Source organism: Lonchura striata, chromosome 1 (assembly GCF_046129695.1).
Source record: "Lonchura striata isolate bLonStr1 chromosome 1, bLonStr1.mat, whole genome shotgun sequence".
NCBI lineage: Eukaryota > Metazoa > Chordata > Aves > Passeriformes > Estrildidae > Lonchura > Lonchura striata.
The window spans coordinates 50599220-50618439 of NC_134603.1; the positions used below are offsets into that span (position 1 = coordinate 50599220).

The 19220-nt window shown below is 38.5% G+C and overlaps 1 protein-coding gene and 1 long non-coding RNA gene across 2 annotated transcripts in view; one reads left to right on the top strand and one right to left on the bottom strand.

Moving 5' to 3' along the window:
• The window catches only part of ARHGAP28 (Rho GTPase activating protein 28), a 75563-nt gene extending 57049 nt beyond the window's left edge, over positions 1-18514 (top strand). The window contains exons 6-15 of the mRNA XM_021525193.2: positions 103-268; positions 381-472; positions 1849-1926; positions 5063-5225; positions 6421-6503; positions 9396-9593; positions 10287-10430; positions 11981-12105; positions 12762-12826; positions 14659-18514. Of these exons, the coding sequence (XP_021380868.2) occupies positions 103-268; positions 381-472; positions 1849-1926; positions 5063-5225; positions 6421-6503; positions 9396-9593; positions 10287-10430; positions 11981-12105; positions 12762-12826; positions 14659-14750 (1206 nt within the window). The 3' untranslated portion in view covers positions 14751-18514. The remainder of the gene's footprint in view (positions 1-102; positions 269-380; positions 473-1848; positions 1927-5062; positions 5226-6420; positions 6504-9395; positions 9594-10286; positions 10431-11980; positions 12106-12761; positions 12827-14658) is intronic.
• On the bottom strand, positions 1813-3893 carry LOC144246493 (uncharacterized). The gene is made up of 2 exons (XR_013340189.1): positions 3590-3893; positions 1813-1968 (listed from the first exon to the last, which is right to left on the bottom strand). It is a non-coding gene; the product is annotated as an uncharacterized LOC144246493 (long non-coding RNA).
• Positions 18515-19220: the final 706 nt, after the last annotated feature.

A 19220-nucleotide genomic window follows, 5' to 3' on the forward strand; every position in this document is an offset into this window, starting at 1 on the left:
CCTGAACACGACCTCCAATCACATCTGCGCGTCTCCTTTAAAACAAAAATGCACTTCCTGTAACTTTGGTGCAATTAAAGATGCGACCCATCTCTACTGTAGAAATTCATTGTTCGGAAAAGCCGTTTTGGACTGACAGAGGTTGGGGACCTCTCTCCCGAGGACATGAAGAAGATCCGCTACCTCTCCCTGATCGAGCTCACGGCCTTCTACGACGCGCTGGGCGTGGAGCTGAAGAGGAACCGCCTAGAGAGGGTGCGGGGCCGAGGTACCGTGTGTGGCATCCCCTTTGCAGTCACCTTCATGTCCATCAGCTTTGAAAGAATGTGCTTAGGAGGCTGTGTTTCCTTGTTTTCACATTTGTTGTTATTGTTTTTAAGAGAATGGTCTTTTCGGAGTCCCTCTCACCGTACTGCTGGAGAATGATCAAAAGAAGGTTCCTGGAACAAAAGTGCCCCTTATCTTCCAAAAAGTGAGTATCACTTGGCCTTCTTGGTCACTAGGATTTTCTTTTCCACCATTTGTATTGATACTCAAAGGAGTCATCAGATAAGAGAAATTTCTGACAGGCATTACAGACTGGCAGGTGTCTAGAGATTGTCTGACTGAATATTATGGTTTGAAAACTTTGTGACAAGAAGAGAAAATCTGCTCCTTTTTTGTTTTTTTTTTTATTTGTAGTGGGTACTCTTTTTGATTTTTGTAATTATGTGATACTATGCAGGAAACTTTGGGGAAAAAAAATGTCTTTCTGTTTCCCTTTTTCATTAAAATAGAGAGCCAAGCAAAACTGTGTGTGTGCAGAAGTGGCAGAGATGAGTTGTCTCAGGAGTTTTAATTTCACATTAACTCAAGGCATAGGTATTACTTAGCTAGTTTCCAGAATGGAAGCAGTATCGTATGACAAGACAAGGGTATTTAAATGAGACATTTGGCCACACAGGGATATCCTGGGGATGTCTTGGAGGCAGGTACACAGACACAAGTATGTGTGCAATTGCACAGATTTACACAGACTCGAAATGGCAACAGCTTTCCTTGTACATACTGACAAAAGAAGTGTTGGGGAGTGTCAGGGAAAAGAGTGACACGACTTGAGCATATACATGACTTTGCGATTAGCTCCACTGCTGCCCTATCAAGATAACATTGGAAATTAGATGATTAAAGGTTAGGGCAGGAAGCAGATCTGGTGGTGAAAATCCAGAGCTGTATGATTAAATGCTGGAAAAATTTTTTTCCTCTATGTTCAAAATTACATAAAATCAAAGCACTTTTTTTTGTTTCTTGTGGGTTTTTTTTTTGTTTTGTTTTGTTTTGTTTTGTTTTGTTTTTAATAACCAATTGGAGTGGAAAGTGTAGTCCTCTATTCACAGATATTTCAAAATAAAATATCCTGGGATCATTTTCTAATCAGAGTTCTCAGTTCCAAAAAACCTATGTTATCTATAGACCTTTCCATTGTGTCCCTTGGGGTGCACTTAAACATTTCTCAGAGGTTATTTTTCCTTCAAAACACCATTGTTTTTAAGTATATCTGCTGTTTCATTAATATATTTATGTGTTAATTGTTCTATAGCTGTGCCAACTTTCAAGTCAAGGACAGAGGGGCCTATTGCACTAGCAGTTTTTTATACTCTACGTACTCCTTACTTCAGGATCAGGACTATGGAAGCAGATTAGGCAGATTTATTTACATAAACTGTCTGGACTTCATTAGCTGACTCCATAGAAATGTATCTTTTTTCAGATTAGTTTAAAGGATACCTAGATTGAAAAGAAAGTCAGGAGTATCTTAAGCACTTCTGAGTATTTTCCTGGGTTTTTTTTTTTTGTCTCTTCTTTCAGCTGCTGCTCAAGCTTGAGGAAACAGGTTTGGAAACTGAAGGAATTCTGCGGGTTCCCGGATCTGCCTCCAGAGTCAAGGTATACACTCAAGACAGTTTTCTGTCTTCTGGACCACAGACTCTATGTAAAATAATACAGGATACACACAAATTCAGACTGAACACAAATACTGATCTGTGTAGCTCAGCATTCCTACTCCTGCCAGTGAAAGGTCAGATTAGTTCCTGGGAACCAATAAATCACAGACCATTTGGTCTATTACTTTGATTTAGTTAATGTTCTATATAAAGTGCAGAGGATGTTGAATGTGATTTTTCTCCACAAAACTTTGAGACATCCTTTCACTTTATCTCTGTCATCCAAAATTGCTGTGGTCTTATCTCTGTTTTAATTTATTTCAGAAATGCAGAGTTCCTAAACTGAGTGAACATCAGATAAAGATCTTATTCTATGTCATTTTAACCTCTGTGTCAATTTATTTTTCATTTATCATCTGTGATCTCGCAATTTCATGATCCAAGTGAGAGAAATTTGGCCTCTGTTCACTTCTGGCAGCCTGAAGTACTGCATTTTCACAGGCTATTTGTGGGCTATGAACACAGTATAATTGGCACCCAATAACCTGATGCTGTGGGCCAGTGATATGTGCAATTGTTTCTCCAGACCAACTTCATTCCAGGAGCTGGAGGAGGCAAATTAGAAAAACAAGGCATTTTTTTGGTTGGTTAGGCTTTTCTTTCTGGGCTTATTAGAGTCTATCTCTTTCCCAGATTTTTGGGGTTTTTTTCCTTATACTTTTTTTTTAATCTGGTTTAAGCAACACCTTACAGTGCATCCTCCTCCCACTTTTTCATGCAGGAAGTGTCAACAAATAATGGGGATTGCTAAACAGTTGGGTGGACTGAGGATCATAAAAAATGGCTGAATAAGAAAAAGCAGCATTACATGAAACACACTAAAGATAGGCAGCAGCATGCCAGCTCCTTCGACTCCATGTATTGATAAAAGTACCCAAAGCCTTGAAAAGTGCCACATCTTGCAGAAGGGAGCTCCTAACTTGCCCTGTACTTTTCAACTTCCTCATTTTTTCATACAAATGATTGAATCTTATTTTACACAATCTCAAATTTTTCCAGTCTTTCCATGGAGATTGCACAGCAGGGCTGTGCTCTAGTTCAATTATTTTCATATTCTTTGCATACACTGCACTGTGTCTTGTTCACTTCTTTTTCACAACCTTTATCCTGGGAGCTGCTATGACATATGACTTCATATGCAACTCCTCTATACTAGGTGGTAAGTTAAACTGCCCATATAAAAGTTTTAAACTATTTGAGTTTTGGTTTCATTTGACTCTGCCCAACAAACCAACGAGCAATAGCGAGATTTTTTTCAAAGCAGATCCAGATTTCATCCTTCAAAAGCCTTCATACATTATTATGACATTAGGACCTGAGGGTATTTCAACTTTATTTCAGTCTTGTTTGGAAAAGAAAAGGCATATGGAAATGATTAAAGGTTTCTCTTCTATAAAACAAAGAGTAAAAGAAATTAATACAAGTTTTCCTCTGTAACCAAAGCTCCAGTGAACCAAAACTGTATGATAGTCTAGTGAAGGATCAGTCATGTAAAAAAAATTGCAGCACATATTTTAAAATTATTAGATGCATATATAGATACATGTATACAAGGCAGGAAGGCAGAGGAGAGAGGGAATTAAATATATAAAATATATGCTTACCTATATATATATATAACGTTTATGTTTCCAAAACCTTCCATTCTGTTTTTGTGGCTTTTTCCCAGTTCTCAGCAGAAAAATGTGGACTAGAATTCTGTCCTCTTGTGCTTTTGATGAGGTGGGGATTTCTGTTCCACATTTCCAGTCAGTTGCAGGAGAAAATTCAGTCTAGGTGTTTGTATTGATTATGTGCAAAGGATGTGACTACAGAGGAAGCTGAGATAGCCCAGATTAAAACCAGTAAAATGTGCTAGTAAAAATGACACTGTAACATTTTATGAGAAATCCTGAACGACTTTCTACTTCTGTTTGTGCAACCATTTGGCTTCATTATTTGTGACTGTACTTGAAAAGTAATTTCCTTCCATTCATGTGAGATGTGGCAAGCAGAATTCATTTTTAAAAGCTTTTCTGCCTGAATGGACTGAACTTTTTGCATAATAATAAAGTACATCTGACAAAATCATGATCTGAAACTTAATATTTGCTACAGATATATTTTATCATAAATGGTCTCGTAAAAAGCAGCAACAAACTTCCTATGGATAGGACAGTGTTTGGCCAGTAATAATTGTGAAAGCTGCATTATTTATGGACATCCTTATATTAAAATTCTCTCCTTCAATCTTTTTAACTCAACAATTTTTTGAGGACCTTGCATTTTTTGAACAGTGATCTGGGTTTGAAGCCAAATCCTGTCCTACTAGGAGCCTTGCTGAGTATTTCCCTTTCACATACGTGTTTTGAACACTGGATAGTGACTCTCCAGAACTTAACTGACCTCTGTTATGGAGAAGGAAGCTGCCTTTGGAGAACAAGGGGATTAAATGGGAACCCAAAATGGTATCATCATCAATTCTATCTTAAACCTCTCCCGTGTCTTTAGAAGTTTGGGGGGCGGGGAGGTTTATGCATTGAGGTTTTTTCTGACAGTAATGGATTTGAATATTTCTTTTTCTACAATTTGATCAAATCTAACTATAATTATCCTAACGTAAGTCTTCCTTTCAAAGAATGGAAGATCTGAATTTTAAACCATTTGCTCAAGGCCCATGGATTCAGAATACCTAGCAAATTCACTGGCAGTGAAGAAGAAACACCACTGCTTTGTGACTTAAGGGTCAAAAACTCTGGAGAGTGTTCTGAACAAAAAGAACAGCTGTGCAAACTGAGTTTTCTGCTTCTAGTTTTAAGACGTTGCACAAAATGTCTTGCTTTAAGGTGGTTCAAATTGTTCACTGGCATAAATCTAGATAGAGCAAATCAAATTTAGCCTGGGTTGCCAAATATCTGCAGGAACTTGACTTGTTAACCTGCTCTGAGCTCCACATGGTTGTCACTGGGTTAGGGCTGCTTTAGTTCAAGTGCTGTAGTACAAACCTATCTGCTGCTTGTAATGGGATTTCTGAAGTGATCACAAACTGCTCGATCAGCAGCAATGATTGAAGGCCAAATGTTTCTTTTATTTTTCAGAATCTCCATCAAGAACTTGAAGCAAAATTTTATGAAGACACCTTTGACTGGGACCAAGTACGAAATAATGATGCAGCAGGACTGCTAAAAATGTTTATAAGAGAACTCCCAAGCCCACTCTTCACAGTAGAATATCTGCCTGCATTCATCATGCTAGTAGAAAGTATGTGGAATTGGAGTTAGTATGGACTGATATGATAAAATGCAAGAGCAGACGTTACATTTTTTTTCTCTTCTCTGAAGTATTTAGAGAAAAGTCATGTAATTTTTTCTCCCTCTGAAGTAGAGAGGAAAACAGATCTGGTGCTTTGCCTAGACATTTTAATTTTCTGTAAGGTTTTGTTTTCAAAAGAGAAGGCTGTCTGCATTCAGCTAATTGCACAGCTTTGTTATGTGAACAAAACAACTGTTTAATGTAAAATTTGGAACCTGTGTACTGGTATACACAGTGACTGAATAATGACTTTCATATATAGCCTCTGATTCACATTAACTGTAGGTTTTACAAATGAAAATTTCTGGAAGGTAAAAAACTCAAATCCCTATCCTTATTCTACTAGACCTACTGGGCCTATTTTATTTATGTTAAAGTTTATGTTGAGGTCAGATCATTGGTACAGAGATATATGTGAGCACAGAAAGGTTCAGGCAGCTGGGCTTTGTTTTCAGTGTACATACACCCTCTCAATCTCAGCACATTTTGTTCATTTCTCTTCCAGGAAGAATGCAATTGTACCTTGCCATACCAATGACTTCACTGTAAAGTCACTCGAGCTAGGACACACTGAAGTCTCAGGATGGTGAATTTATTAGCAAATTGGTACAGAAAACTGAGGATCTTTACATAAGATTGCAGTCACGCTTTCAGTGTCTCCATGAGTAGCTTAAAGGGCAGAAGGAGGTGACCTCTCTCCATAAACTTCACATACCTGAGTGTGTGTGGACTGCTTTTGAGCTCCAGGCTGCATGCAGTTACAATGGCTCAGTTTGGAGAAGACTGAACAGGAGATGTCTGTGCAGAATAAAGTGACTTTGTTCCCTACAACAAATACACAGATATCTAAGAGAAACTAGCTAGTACTAAAAAATACTGGATTGTATATTGATTCACATATTAATATGGATATAATTTTATAGCGCCTTGTGTCCCTGTGTGACAAAGATCCAAGATGATGAGGAAAAACCTACTCATTAAGGTGATTTTGAATTCGGGGAAAAGTGTATGGTTAATTAACACCTAAGCATGCTAGTCTCAACCAGGGACTAGCTGGTGTTTCTAGAACTGCTGACACACAACATTTTTAGAACAAACCAATTCCAGTTGGGATTTCAAAAGCATTAATTATTCATGTCTTTAGAAATCTCCAAGATCAAGTTACAACTACAAGCTTTGCATTTGTTGATCATGCTGATGCCTGAAGCCAACAGAAACACAGCCAAGGTAAGTTCTTCATTTGCTATCACCTGCTTCACCTGCTGTCACCTGTGGTGCTTTTGACTTTTAAATGAGAGACTCATTTTTTTTCAGATGCTACACGGGGAAAGTATTCGTCTGTGTTTTTTGACGATTTCCCTCAAAAGATATTCAAATTTCCTGGCTGTCATTTCTTTTACAAGCAATTAAGAAATAATTGGGAGTATCCAACTGCTGGATCTCAGGCATCATTGTTATGGAGCACTCATTTCAAAGAGGCATATTCCTTGCTTAGTGTGAACAAAGGAGGTCCTGTTTCTGGAATTTTTGTATAACTGAAATTCTCCAGAATGAATTTGAAAGAGAAGCTGCCCTGTAGGATTTTGCCTAGTACTCCTGGTACTGGAAGGGCTTTCAGGGCACTGGACCAGGCTGCAGCATGCAGTCCAAAGTAAAAATGTGCATCTGTAGCACAGATGTCAGGAGCTCACCCTCAGTTTGCCTTACAAATCCATGCCCACCCCCATGTGCCAATTCCTGGTATGAACACAGTGGGTACAAGCATTTTGGATGTTCGGGAGCTCCCGGATCTGACTGCAGCTATGTCCTGACCATAAGAGACACTGGTTGCATCTTTGAGCCTGTTTCTACATCAAGGAAACCTGAGTGAAGAAGCTTCCTGGGAACCTTCAGACATTTCATCAGGTCCCTGTTCATCAAAACCATGCAAGTTTCCCATTTCTGAAGGCCTTTAATTAGTCAGTTTAGACACAACCTTATCAGTTCAGGTCCCTTCTTTAACCTGAATTTATTTATACAATAACCAGGGACAAGAACAAGAGCTGTCTTCAAAGCACCTGGAGGTCTACTAGTGCTCTGTAAAGAATTGTTGTTTCTGCTACCAAAGTTCATTTGGATATAAAGCTGCATATGTAAAACACATGCTAGAGGAGTAGTCTTAATTATTACTTTATTACTAATTAGGCTTCTGTACAAAAATAGAAGTGATGACAAAACTTTACACAGCTCCACTCTCTTGTCTATAATGAGATCTTAGAAACTTCTCCAATACAGTTTCTATTTTGTAATTCTTGGGTTTGTAAAAATGTTTTAATTGCTATGTCAGAGTACCAAGACAGTGTTTTTAGTGGTATGGTTTTCATGGTTTAACCAAGAGGCAGCTAATACCTGTCATGGTTTAACCCTAGCCAGCAACCAAGCATGTGCAGCTTCTCACTCACTCCCCCATCAGTGGGATGAGGGAGAGAATAAGCAGTGTAAAAGCTGGAAAATTAATGAGTTGAGATAAATGTAATTTAAAAGGAAAACAAAGGCTGTTCATGAAAACAGAGCAAACAAAGGAACTCGCCATTTCCCATGGGCAGGCAGGTGTTCAGCCATCACCAGGGGAGCAGGGCTTGATTGCATGTAACAGTTACTTGGGAAGACAAATGCCATCACTGAAAAGTCCCCCCCTTCCTTCATCTTTCTCCCACTTTTTTACACTGAGCATGTCACATGGTCTAGAATATCCCTTTGGTCACCTGTCCTGGCTGTGTTTCCTCCTTATTTCTCATGCATCTCAGCACTGGCAGCACAAAAATCAGAAGCCTGGGCTCTAAGCAAGTCCTAATCAGCAATAACAACAACAAAAAAAAATCTATATTATAAACACTGTACAGCACAAGTCCCAAACATAACCCTATACCAGTCAGCATGAAGAAAATTAACTCCACTCCATCTGAAGCCAGCACACCACCACACAGTCATTCCTTCAGTCCTCCCCCTCCCAGTGGGATGGGTGAGAAAATTTGAAAAGAAAAATGAAATTCATGGGTTGACAACAGCAGTTTAATAGGACAGAAATGAATGGGAAAATAATAATGATTGATTAATTAGAGCACACAAACTGTGCACAACACAGTTTTTCACCACTCATTGACTGATGCCCAGCCAGTTCTTGAGTAGTGGGCCAAGACTAGTTTTCCCTACAGTTTAGATAGTGAGCACAATGCCATATTAGTATGGAATATCCCTTGGGAGTCAGCTCTCCAGGCTATGTCCCCTCCCATGTCCTTGCCCCCTTGCTGGCAAGGCAGCATGAGAAGCTAAAGATTACACTTGGCTAAGTGTAAACACTGCTTAGCAACAACTAAAACATCAGTGTGTTATCAACATCATTCTTACCCTAAATCCAAAACACAACCCTGTACCAGATATAAGGAAGAAAATTAACTCTATCCCAGCTGAAACCAGAACAATATTGCAGAAGGACTCATTGGTAGACTCCAACTCTAGCCACAGCTGCAGTCTGCTATTTAATCATTCAAGCAAAATTCTGAATAAACTACCCAAAAGAGGAAATTAATTTCCTTTGACACTGCCAAGTATGTGCAGAAGTAAGGTCAATGAGCAATCACTTAGCTCTTCTTGCTTTGTTATCCCAGAATAAAAGTTTGAAGGCTGTTGGCAGAAATTTCAGGTTGTATTACTTGTGGAACTGGTGCATATTTGAAGAGAGACTAATGACCCCAAGTCACTGTGATATAAAAAGCTCTGGCTAGATACATCAAAATGGACACTTGATAATTTGTGAAGACAGGAACTATTCCCTTTGGGTACATCTTACCTCTACTATAGGATTCAAAGCCTTACTGTAGACACTGTATTTGCCTTATAAATTTGGGATTATGGTCTAAGTGATAATTTATTAATGTGTATTTTGATATCATTAACTATCCCCCTGTGGTTGACACAGGCTGTTGTAACAACAAGTATCAGAGTAATCTAAATACAATGGAAAGACCACAAAATTTCACTTCCAAGTGCAAGTATAGCAGCCAGACACATGCATTTGAAAATGCTGCATTTCAAGAGCAAATTATTTCCTGAAATTAAACAAGTCTTGCTTTTTTCCAGGCCTTTCTTCAGTTCCTGAAGAAGGTGGTTGCTAATGAAGGGAAAAACAAGATGAATTTGTGGAATGTGTCTATGATTGTTGCGCCAAACCTCTTCATCTACAAAGGGAAACGTGCAAACCAACAAGAAATGCAAGCAGCCGCCACCACTGCGCACATTGTGCGGCTTTTAATCCGGTACCAGGACATCCTGTGGACAGTGAGTAGTGCTGCTTCTCCTTTATGGTTCCATTACAGTGCAGTACTTTGCTATATGCAGGACGTGTGCAGAAATCAGAATAAACGGACCTTCCAAGGAGAAACAGTTTCTTTGGAAACTGGCTGTAGTCTTCCATGTCTAGAATGAGGCACCCTGGCAGATATTTCTGGATTGAGAGCTACCTTTCTTATCTAAGACACCTATTTTAGCATCAATTGCCTTCTGGAAGTAGCTCTCCCATACCATTGTTTAAACAGAGTGATGCATAGAAGAATTATTTAATCTGGATGTGTAGGTGATATGTCTGAACTTGAATGTGGTTAGATATCTGTTTAAAGTCTGCACCACAATAAAATGGGACAAAAGTGTGTACAACTTTTTGAGCTTCTGAAGGTTGGCCTGGAGATATTGACAGTCTCAGCTTGTTTGCTCATAACAGAGGGAGAGTATAAAGGGGGTTGCAAAGACTACCTCCTGCAGCTGCAAACATCGCTTTAAAGTTTCTTATGGCATGAAAGATGATCTACAATTTCACCAAAGGAATAACTGTAGGTTCTTAGAGGAAGCTACTGATTGCATGTATCTTCTAGGAATAAACAGAGTTTCTGCTGCCTAAAATTTGTGCCCTTCTAAAGACCCAACACACTGGGGAAAAATTACTGTATATTTTCTGATATGGTTTCCTCCTTCTAGGTCCCATCCTTCCTGATTTCCCAAGTGAGAAAAATGAATGAGGCAGCAATGAACAACAGCAAGAGACAGCTGATGTTTGACAAAGGAGTGAGAAAACTTTTGAGGAGAAAGACTATGGAACGGGAGAGACCTGAAAGACCAGAGGTATGATAAAAAGATACAGGTTTTAAGGGCAGCTTTAAACAACCTCTCTCCTTTATCTCATGAGAGATTCTGGGTGTGGAGAGGAAATTTTGCCATACAACATAAGCTGATTTGAGAGTTATCTTGAAAGGTGTGCTTCTCAGTCTAATACTCTGATAAGACAAAGTTTTGGGAATTGATTCAGAAAAGGTAAGGAAGGCAGAATGATTTACAGTAGCCAAAGCTGCCAAGCTGGTTTTTTAACCTGTTTCATAAGAAATGGTTATATGTGGACTGTCCCTGACAGAGAGTCTTCCATGAAAGTTTAAAAGAATGAAGACTGGTGAATTGTAGGAGAAGTAATCAAGGAAAGGGCAAAGGATTCTATAGGCATTGAAGAACAAAAGAAAAGACAAATTAGGAAGGAATGATATCACAAGGTTATGAGAAATAGAGAATGAGATGCCTAGTACAGGCAAGAGAGAAAATGCAGAAGGTAATGTATGGGGAAAAATGTAGGAAGATAAATGTTATGTATGAATGGTGAATACATTCTAATTCACCTTTCTCAATAATTTGCTGGCACTGACTGAAGTATTTTATCTAGGGTAGGAGATACATTGGTGCTGCAGATGGAGACAGTGATGTTTGTTTTAAATGACAGTGTAGACTACTGTGCCGCAGAGTTACATTCAGGCCAGGATGAACACATCCTTCTCTGAGAAGAGTCAATTACTGAAGTCATTGCACCTTTGGGAAGACAAGTCCATTGATCAGAGTAATTGGCTCTACATCTAATAAAAATTAGGGTAGCCATGGCAAGGAGCTGAAATATGAAGGGTAAATTGGAGGCAAACTCTGTTTGGATAACTGAGTTTAATGTTGAGAGCACTTAACGCAATCCCCAGGTCTCAGATGTTCTAAATTACACAGAGACAGAGACTGGAAAGACTATTGTGTTCTAGTCAGCGTGGTATTAACTGGATTAGAACTGGAATGCAAACCTTGCTAATTGATTTATCCACTGTTAATCATGGAAGAGTGCATAAACTTCATAGATGATCATTTGAACCCTACACAAGGTCAAATTTCAAATTAACAGAAACCATATGGTACTTGATGTTTTACTGTACGCACACTTCAATCTGGTTGAAGATATAGGAAGCAGAAACAGAGAACTGGATTTTTATGCCTCAGGGGAATTTCATCTTCAGAAGGAAACACAGATATTCTTAATAATTTTTATGTTTTTAAATAAACAGTTGGTTCACTGCCAGTGTTAACAGAAATAAGTTAAAGTTACAATTCAAGGGCTTTACCCTGTGTGTATTTATGTGCTACTTACCAAAGAGTTTGTGTCTTTGTGTTGTATCTGATTTATGTCTACAAATTTGCATTTGTATGACTATAAACGTCTTTTGAATAGCCAAGAGAACGCAGGACAGTGAGTTTTGCAAGCAGCCTCAAATGAGGTTGCAGAACTGCTTGCAAATTGAGCTAGAGCAATATTTGCCTTAGAGTTACTCTATTGAATATTGATTTTAAGGAGCTGTCACTTTCCCTCCATGCAGTCTGACATACCGGAGGGAGTGATAAGAGTTTATGCTCCACTGCATTCAAAAGTCTCTATGGCAATTCAACTCAACAGCCAAACAAAAGCCAAAGACATCCTGGCTCGATTCCACTGTGAAAACAGGTGGGTAAAGCAGAACATTTTGTTTTTCCTGAACAACAATGTCAGAACAATAAATCAATAGATTGTTCCCTCTTCAAAGATTCATTGTGTTACAAGAGCTCTTTTTCTAATCTAAAATTGCTAATTTATGGTTATGTCGATCAAAGAAATTTTAACACTTATCTTACTCTTTTTATTTTACTTAATAATTTGCTCTATACAGAATCAACCTGCCCTCCCTTACACCACTAAAAATGTACATTAAACATATATTTTATAGACTTGCCACATAGAGAACCCAAAGGGATTGTTTTACATCTACCCATAAGTGTAGAATATTTTTATTTCTGTAGGATAATAATTATTACTTATGGGAAATGGCAAATTGTGTCTCTGAAAGTCTTTTCTGCAAAGTCTTCCCATGTTACCACATAATTTTGTTCTTTGAATAAATAATATAAAAGAAATTATATAAAAGGTTTAGTTGATTGTAGTGCAGTACTGTACCTCTGTAACAGATTCATTATTCTGCAGTGGTCTGTTCGGTAGAAATTGTTGGTTTTGACAAGGCAATTTACAGGGGAAAAAATATCAAACTTGTTTACCATAGATGGTGGGTGATAACGCAGTGGTTATAACAGAAGGACAAACTGAAAGGTTTTTTTTTTCCATCCTAGCCATGGATCATCACAGAACATGAGAGGCCATATCCAAAGTTTACATGAAATTGGAGGAAATATAGGTAAGTCTTCATTTTGAAAATTAATTCTGAATGTTCTTAACCTCCTAAAATACCTCAAGATAGTACTGTTTTGACACAGCTGGGTCTCTCCTACCCTCCAGTCCATTTGGAGGAAAGGAGCCTGACCCAAAAGCTGTTAGAATCAATGTCATTATTTATTCCAACTCCAGAGTGACAGAAGGGGCATCCCACAGGAGAGAATGAACCCAGCGGCTGGATCTCAACAGCACTTCTTACAGTCTTGCCAAATGCATCTGACCTTTTGCTTACCTCTCTCACTCTCGTAACTGAGCATTTTTCCATGGTTAAGAGATCATTGGTCTTCCTCTGGCAAGCACATTCCACCTTACTGTCGAGCATTTTTCCAAGACCTCTTTCTTTTTTACTGTGTATAAATGTTAACCTCCCGCAGATAAAAACCCCCAGAATTGTGAATTCAGCCTCTGCATGTATGTATGCTCTATACTCACACTAATCCGTGCGCTTTATTTAGATTGCAAATTTCTTGCAATAGGGCTTTTTTCATCTTCTGTTTCATGCAGTGACACTTCTTATAATAAAACAACAGTGGGTTGCCCCACAAGTTTCTGGCTTAAAGGTCAAAAAACATAATTTGATGTTACACAATCCTTTCTCTTCTTACTCTCTTCTTTCCCTGTACATGCCAAAATTCTGGATGCTCTGTTGAAGTCAGTTGTAAATCACCTGATTAGATTATTTCTTATTTCTTCTCGATTCAGTTCTAAAGAACTTCTGCAAGGTTATTACAAAACATCACAGACTTACTTCAGTAGCAATCAGGAATCAGTCTTTATTGCTGATGATAACAAAAAACTAAATTGGATTTGTGATTTGTTTTGCCCGTCCAAACAGGATGACCAACTGATGCTAAAACAGAAAAATTGTCCTAAAGGCCTTGTGAAACAATCCCAAATATTCCTGCCATGGTCTTCCAAAAACTTGGGTCATTTAATTTACATCTTCATTTAAAATAATTTTTATAGTCCTAGATCCTTCAGGGTACTTTAGTCTGCTGATTATGCATTAATTCATTTATATTGCTTTCACTTGAATAAAATCATGAGGACCCCAGTGACCTTATAAGTAACTGTACAAAAATTTTACCATAATCTTGTGTCACAGCAAAGTAACCTTACCAGTGAAATTACTTCATTACCCCATGTACATGTAGTATAGTCCCACAAATCAACTTAACTCTAGAATTTATTGCCTTATTACTCAACTAAGAGGCACAAAATCCTCATTCAGGCAAAGGCAGCCACAACTTCCCAATCACTAGCTAATTAAAGAGCTGGAGTGCAGAGGAGTTTTTTTTTAACCAGCAAATTGGCAACTCCCAAAAACCTTGTTACAGTCCCTGCATTACTTTCCAAAATCCTACTGTATGGGAACACGTTTAGAGACCTACATTTTCAGCATTTAAAAATAGTGTAGAAGTTAGAGTTGTAATTCCAGCTCAGTAAATCCAAAGAAATAAAACCCCCCACACTGCAGCACTTAGACTAACAGTGTTGTTGATGATTCTAAATAGACCATATTCACTGTTTGACTAAATGTTTTGTCCATTACTCAGTGTAATGCAGGATATCCTGCCTGGAAGTGGCAGTGAATTCACGACTGTCACAGAGTAAAATCACTGGCAGATTTACCAAAGGCCCTCTCTGTATCCAGGCAAGATGTTAGCTGCATGGACACACCAAATTAGGCTTGCTGTGTGCAAGTCAGAGGAGCATTGAAGGACTTTTTAACACAGCTCTGTCCCCGTGTGCTCAGAACATCTTATGATTCATAGCTGACAATTTCCTTTTCAGGTCAGCACTGTCTGGATCCAGATGCATTCATGCTAGATGTCTACCGTGCAAATCCTCAGGCAGAATGGGTGATAAAACCAAAAGCCAGCTGAAGCAGATGGCAGCAGTATACTGGACAAAAGCCAAATGGACAGGAGTGATGCCTGTCATTTTAAGCAGCTCTTGCAGAGACATAACAAAATGGTATCCACAGGACATCATTCCTACTTACTGTACTGTCCAGCTGATGGTCAGTACATAGTACTTTTGGTATTCCAGCTTCCAAACCATCGGAAAAATATCAGTTATGCTTTCACATGGATTACACTTGTGCCAGTTGGCCCGAGAGGTGAGGAGGGCAGACCAAGGTACGGTGTTCGTTTCCTGACATGGTGTTAGAACAATTTTTGGAAATAATGCAGTGGCATCAGATGAATGAAACACTACTGCCCACAGCATGACACAAAAGCATGACAGACACTGGAGAAGGGAAGATGTCTGTCAGGCATGGAAGGCAGGAGCTCAACACGCAGCAGTGGCAAGACAGCTGTGTGAAAACCAAACCTTTCTCCTGAAAGTAAACCCATACAGTGTGTGTTACTGCAATGCTTGTGTCTCTCAGTCACTCCTCGTGAGTACCTGATGCTGGGGGAGGGAGGCAGGAGGAGGAACTACAGACAGCTGTACTGCTCAGTGTACGTACCACTGTATGTCTCACTACCAGTCTTCCAAAATCATATCTGAATCCCTCAGCTGTGTGCAACTGTAATGCCACAAACCACACTCCCCTCCCTTCCCCTGTCACACAAGTTAAAGGAGACAAAGGGTAGGTGAGGAAGGGATATGCCCCTAGCTCTGCCTTTTACTTGATACTCTCAGAACTAAATCTGTGTAATGCCAGACTATGAGATGTGTTAATGGTGCCACAGTCATGACCTTTTTTGTTAATCATTATATTTTCTAATTTGTAACCTAATTCTTTTTATTTTGTTTATTTTAGCTTTAATATGTAAGCAATTTTTATACTCTTCAGCTGCATCAACAAGAGATCTTTGTTCAGGTCTTGGATAATACAGCATGGAGAAGAAACTGGGCTTCCAATGAGAAAAGGGATTTAATAATTTACACATTAGGTCTTTAAAACCGCAGCCAGTCTAGGCCCAGTTGTGCTGGGGGTTTTACAATACATAGCAAATTGCAGCTGGCATGAAGTCTAAGCAAACACACAGGCTGACAAGAGAATAGTGAGCTACCACTGAATTGGGAATGTCAGATAGGTTGTCTCATTTGGAGCTAGTCACAAAAGCAGGTGGTGTCAGTCATCTCACTTCGGGCTGTGCTGAACTAAAAGAGGCTTTTTGAGTAAGGAAATCACAAATCTCTGGAAAAGAGACAGTTGTTTTTTAATCTGTGTCATATGCAATAAGTGGGAACCAATGCCTTCAACTGCACTGCAATGTCCCCATCATTAGATGATGATGTTGCACAATGAAACCACCCTCAGCCTGAGCAATGATCTGGACACAGGGATGAGGCAGCAGCTCTGTTTATTACGTAGCAACCTAGAAGTACTCTGAACCAAGTTCTCCAGGTGAACTGGAGGTAACTAAAGTCTGCTGTCCTGCTGTCTGTAACTTGTGATGCTCTGCTGAAGCTGTGCACTGAGGATCTGAACCAGAGGCAGACCCTCTAAAATGTGTCAAGTTAATCGTGTTCTCTTTTTTTGTTAGCTGTCAGTGAAAGAAGTCAACATTGAATCAGTAACTTTACCAGCAACAAGAATGTCTACAGAGGGCAGATCCTATCTCCTTTCTTATCTTCTTGATAAAAAATGAGCAATTTTCTTTAAAACAGTGACATTTTTAACTTTCTAGTTGTTTTGGCAGGTTTTTTGTTTTGTTTTGGTTTTTGTTTGTTTGGATTTTTGTTCTGTTTTTTTGTTGTTGTTCTTTGTTTTTTGGTTTGTTTGTTCTGTTTTGTTTTTCCATTTTCTTCTTAACACTAAAGGAGACACAGTTGCAGCCAGGAAAAAAACAGGACAATTGTATTATAAAATACACTCCTTATTTTGACAACTATTTATTTTAAGTATACAAGAGATAGTACTTCTGTGGCTTGTTTGTAGGACTAAGCATAAACGTTTTGTCTGTGCTTTATTCCCTTTAGTTCCCTCTGTAGCAATGGACAGCTCTTTCTGCTTATGCTGCCCTTGAATGTTAGCTGTAAAACAGGACTAGTACTTTCTATATAAAGGCAACATAAGAATTAATTGAGTTAAATTCTACTCTCAGATGTAGCCAAACAATTCCCTAAGCAGATCAGGAGTAATGAACATCCATCTGGGAAGAACAAACTCAACAAAGGCTTTTTATGTGGAAAGTGCTTTGAATATAATCAGATAAATGCTAAGTATCATTGTATCTATAGCAAACTAAAAAGCATTCTGTGACTATACAGAAAGCATAAACTAAGGAAGTAATTTGAAGTGTCACAGCAAATGAGCTAACTTCCTACAGTACTTTCAGACAAATGCATTGACCTCCTTCATCTTGCCCACTCACTTCACTCCGTGCTCTCAATGACTGTGCAAGGGAAAGGACAGAGCAGCCCTGTGTTCATGCTGCAACTTGCTCAGCACATTCTGGACCTCATCAATGTTATTTCTGAAACAGATCTCCCTGCACTCTGTATAGAATATAAGGGGGTTTTGTACCACTTTTACCACTTCACAACTTAGGGAAATCAAATATGATGTAACATGCTGTGAGCTCTACTTTTATGCTGAAACTGCTTATAAGACATGCATATTAGCAGATGAACTGTATTATACATAGAGTGGCCAAATACCTCCTGTCTCTGAAACACAATGTCATCATTCTCTTTTGATACAAATGGCCTTAATGACCCATGTGTAGTGGTTAATACTGTTCCACATCAAGTTGTTTTGTATTGTTTTGGTACACTAACTTGACTTAATATGCAGCAGACAAATGGAACAAGCTCAATGGCATTTTGAAATATGAGGTCTCAACGTTAGGTCTTATATTTCAAGATACTGGTTGGAGGCATGAGGAATTTTGTTTCTCCTAACAGAATATGAAGTCAAAACTAAGCTGCAAGAGGATTGTCAACTAACAAAAAGTAACATATGTGGAAAGCTATTAGTAAGAAAGTGGTAGCAAGCAGAGAGAAATTTGCTGAAATTCCAAAGATGCCTCAAGCATTTATATACTCCACGGTTCTACAAGGACAGCATTTTGCATATCAACACATAGAGTATTGTAAAAAGCAGGTGTTTCAAAACAGACTGGAATGCTTTAAACTATATATGCAGTGAATATCATTAGAAAGTCTGTGTGTGTGCAAATGTGTCTGTGTCCATGTATAATATTAACTACCTCACTCTGCATTTTCCAGGAAAAAAATATTTTGGCTTAGACATTTACTACTTAATCTATTATGAATTTACATTAATGCTGACAAAATATTTTTTTTTGTATGAGGCAAGATTTGAAATTACAAAAAAATATATAGTAAAATATGTATTTCGGCATATGGATGAAATTTTATCCAAAACATGTTGCATAAATTATGCTTGTAATGTGAACCTTGTGAGATCAGATGTTGGGGTTAATAGACAATGAATACAAACACGCTGTGTTTCATTTTTATTTTTCAATGGGTTTCTATTAATGTGTGTCTTCTCTGAAAAATAATACAATGCCACTAATTGAAGTGAAGTGTTTGTATGTTTCCCTCACAATCCTCATTAAGTTATGTGTTTTGTTGAAGTATGCCAACATGTAAGTGTATTTGTACAGCAGTGTGTCCACTGTATTGTATCCATGTCAAAAATAAAAACAATACAACAAAGCCAGCTCTTCAAATGTAAACACGTGTATTTTGGATAGAAGCAGGGGGCAGAAAAGCAGCTTAAAAACTTTTAAAAGCAACTGTGTTGTTACAGCACCTGAACAGCTGTAACTGAGGCACCTCAATACCACCTGAAGAGAGGATCACATTCTGCCACCCTTGCTGAAGTGGAGGAGCTCTTTGCTCCAGGAGCTATTCCCTTGGATTACCTCTATGCAATGTACAAAACACACTGCTTGGAATCTTGCCTCATTGAAAGCAATGGCAAACTGCTTTGGAGTTTCATTTCAGCCAGGATTTTTTAAACTAGCATAAAATACATAGAGAAAAACTAACATTAGAACAAATTGTATGAGTGCATAGTAAAAGCCAAATAAAATAGTAAAGAACAAACAGAAGTACTGCTAGTTCAAAGAGAAAAAAAAAGGGAGATGGGAGTAACTTGCAAAGAACTATGTTTATTATAGATGCATATTAAAGTATGGGACACATTTGTCACTGCTCAGTAATCTAGCCAGTTGATGAATGGATGTCCTTACTTGATTGAGCACACATCCCTCAAACCTGGCTCAAGAACAGCTACTGGAAGACTCATTTTAGAAACTGAGGCAGGCACAGTAAGAAAAGACAAAGGTAAAACTGCAGGCTGGCCTCAAAACTGCCTCCCAGTGTCCATAAGAAATACTGTTTCCCAAAGAATGATTCAACAG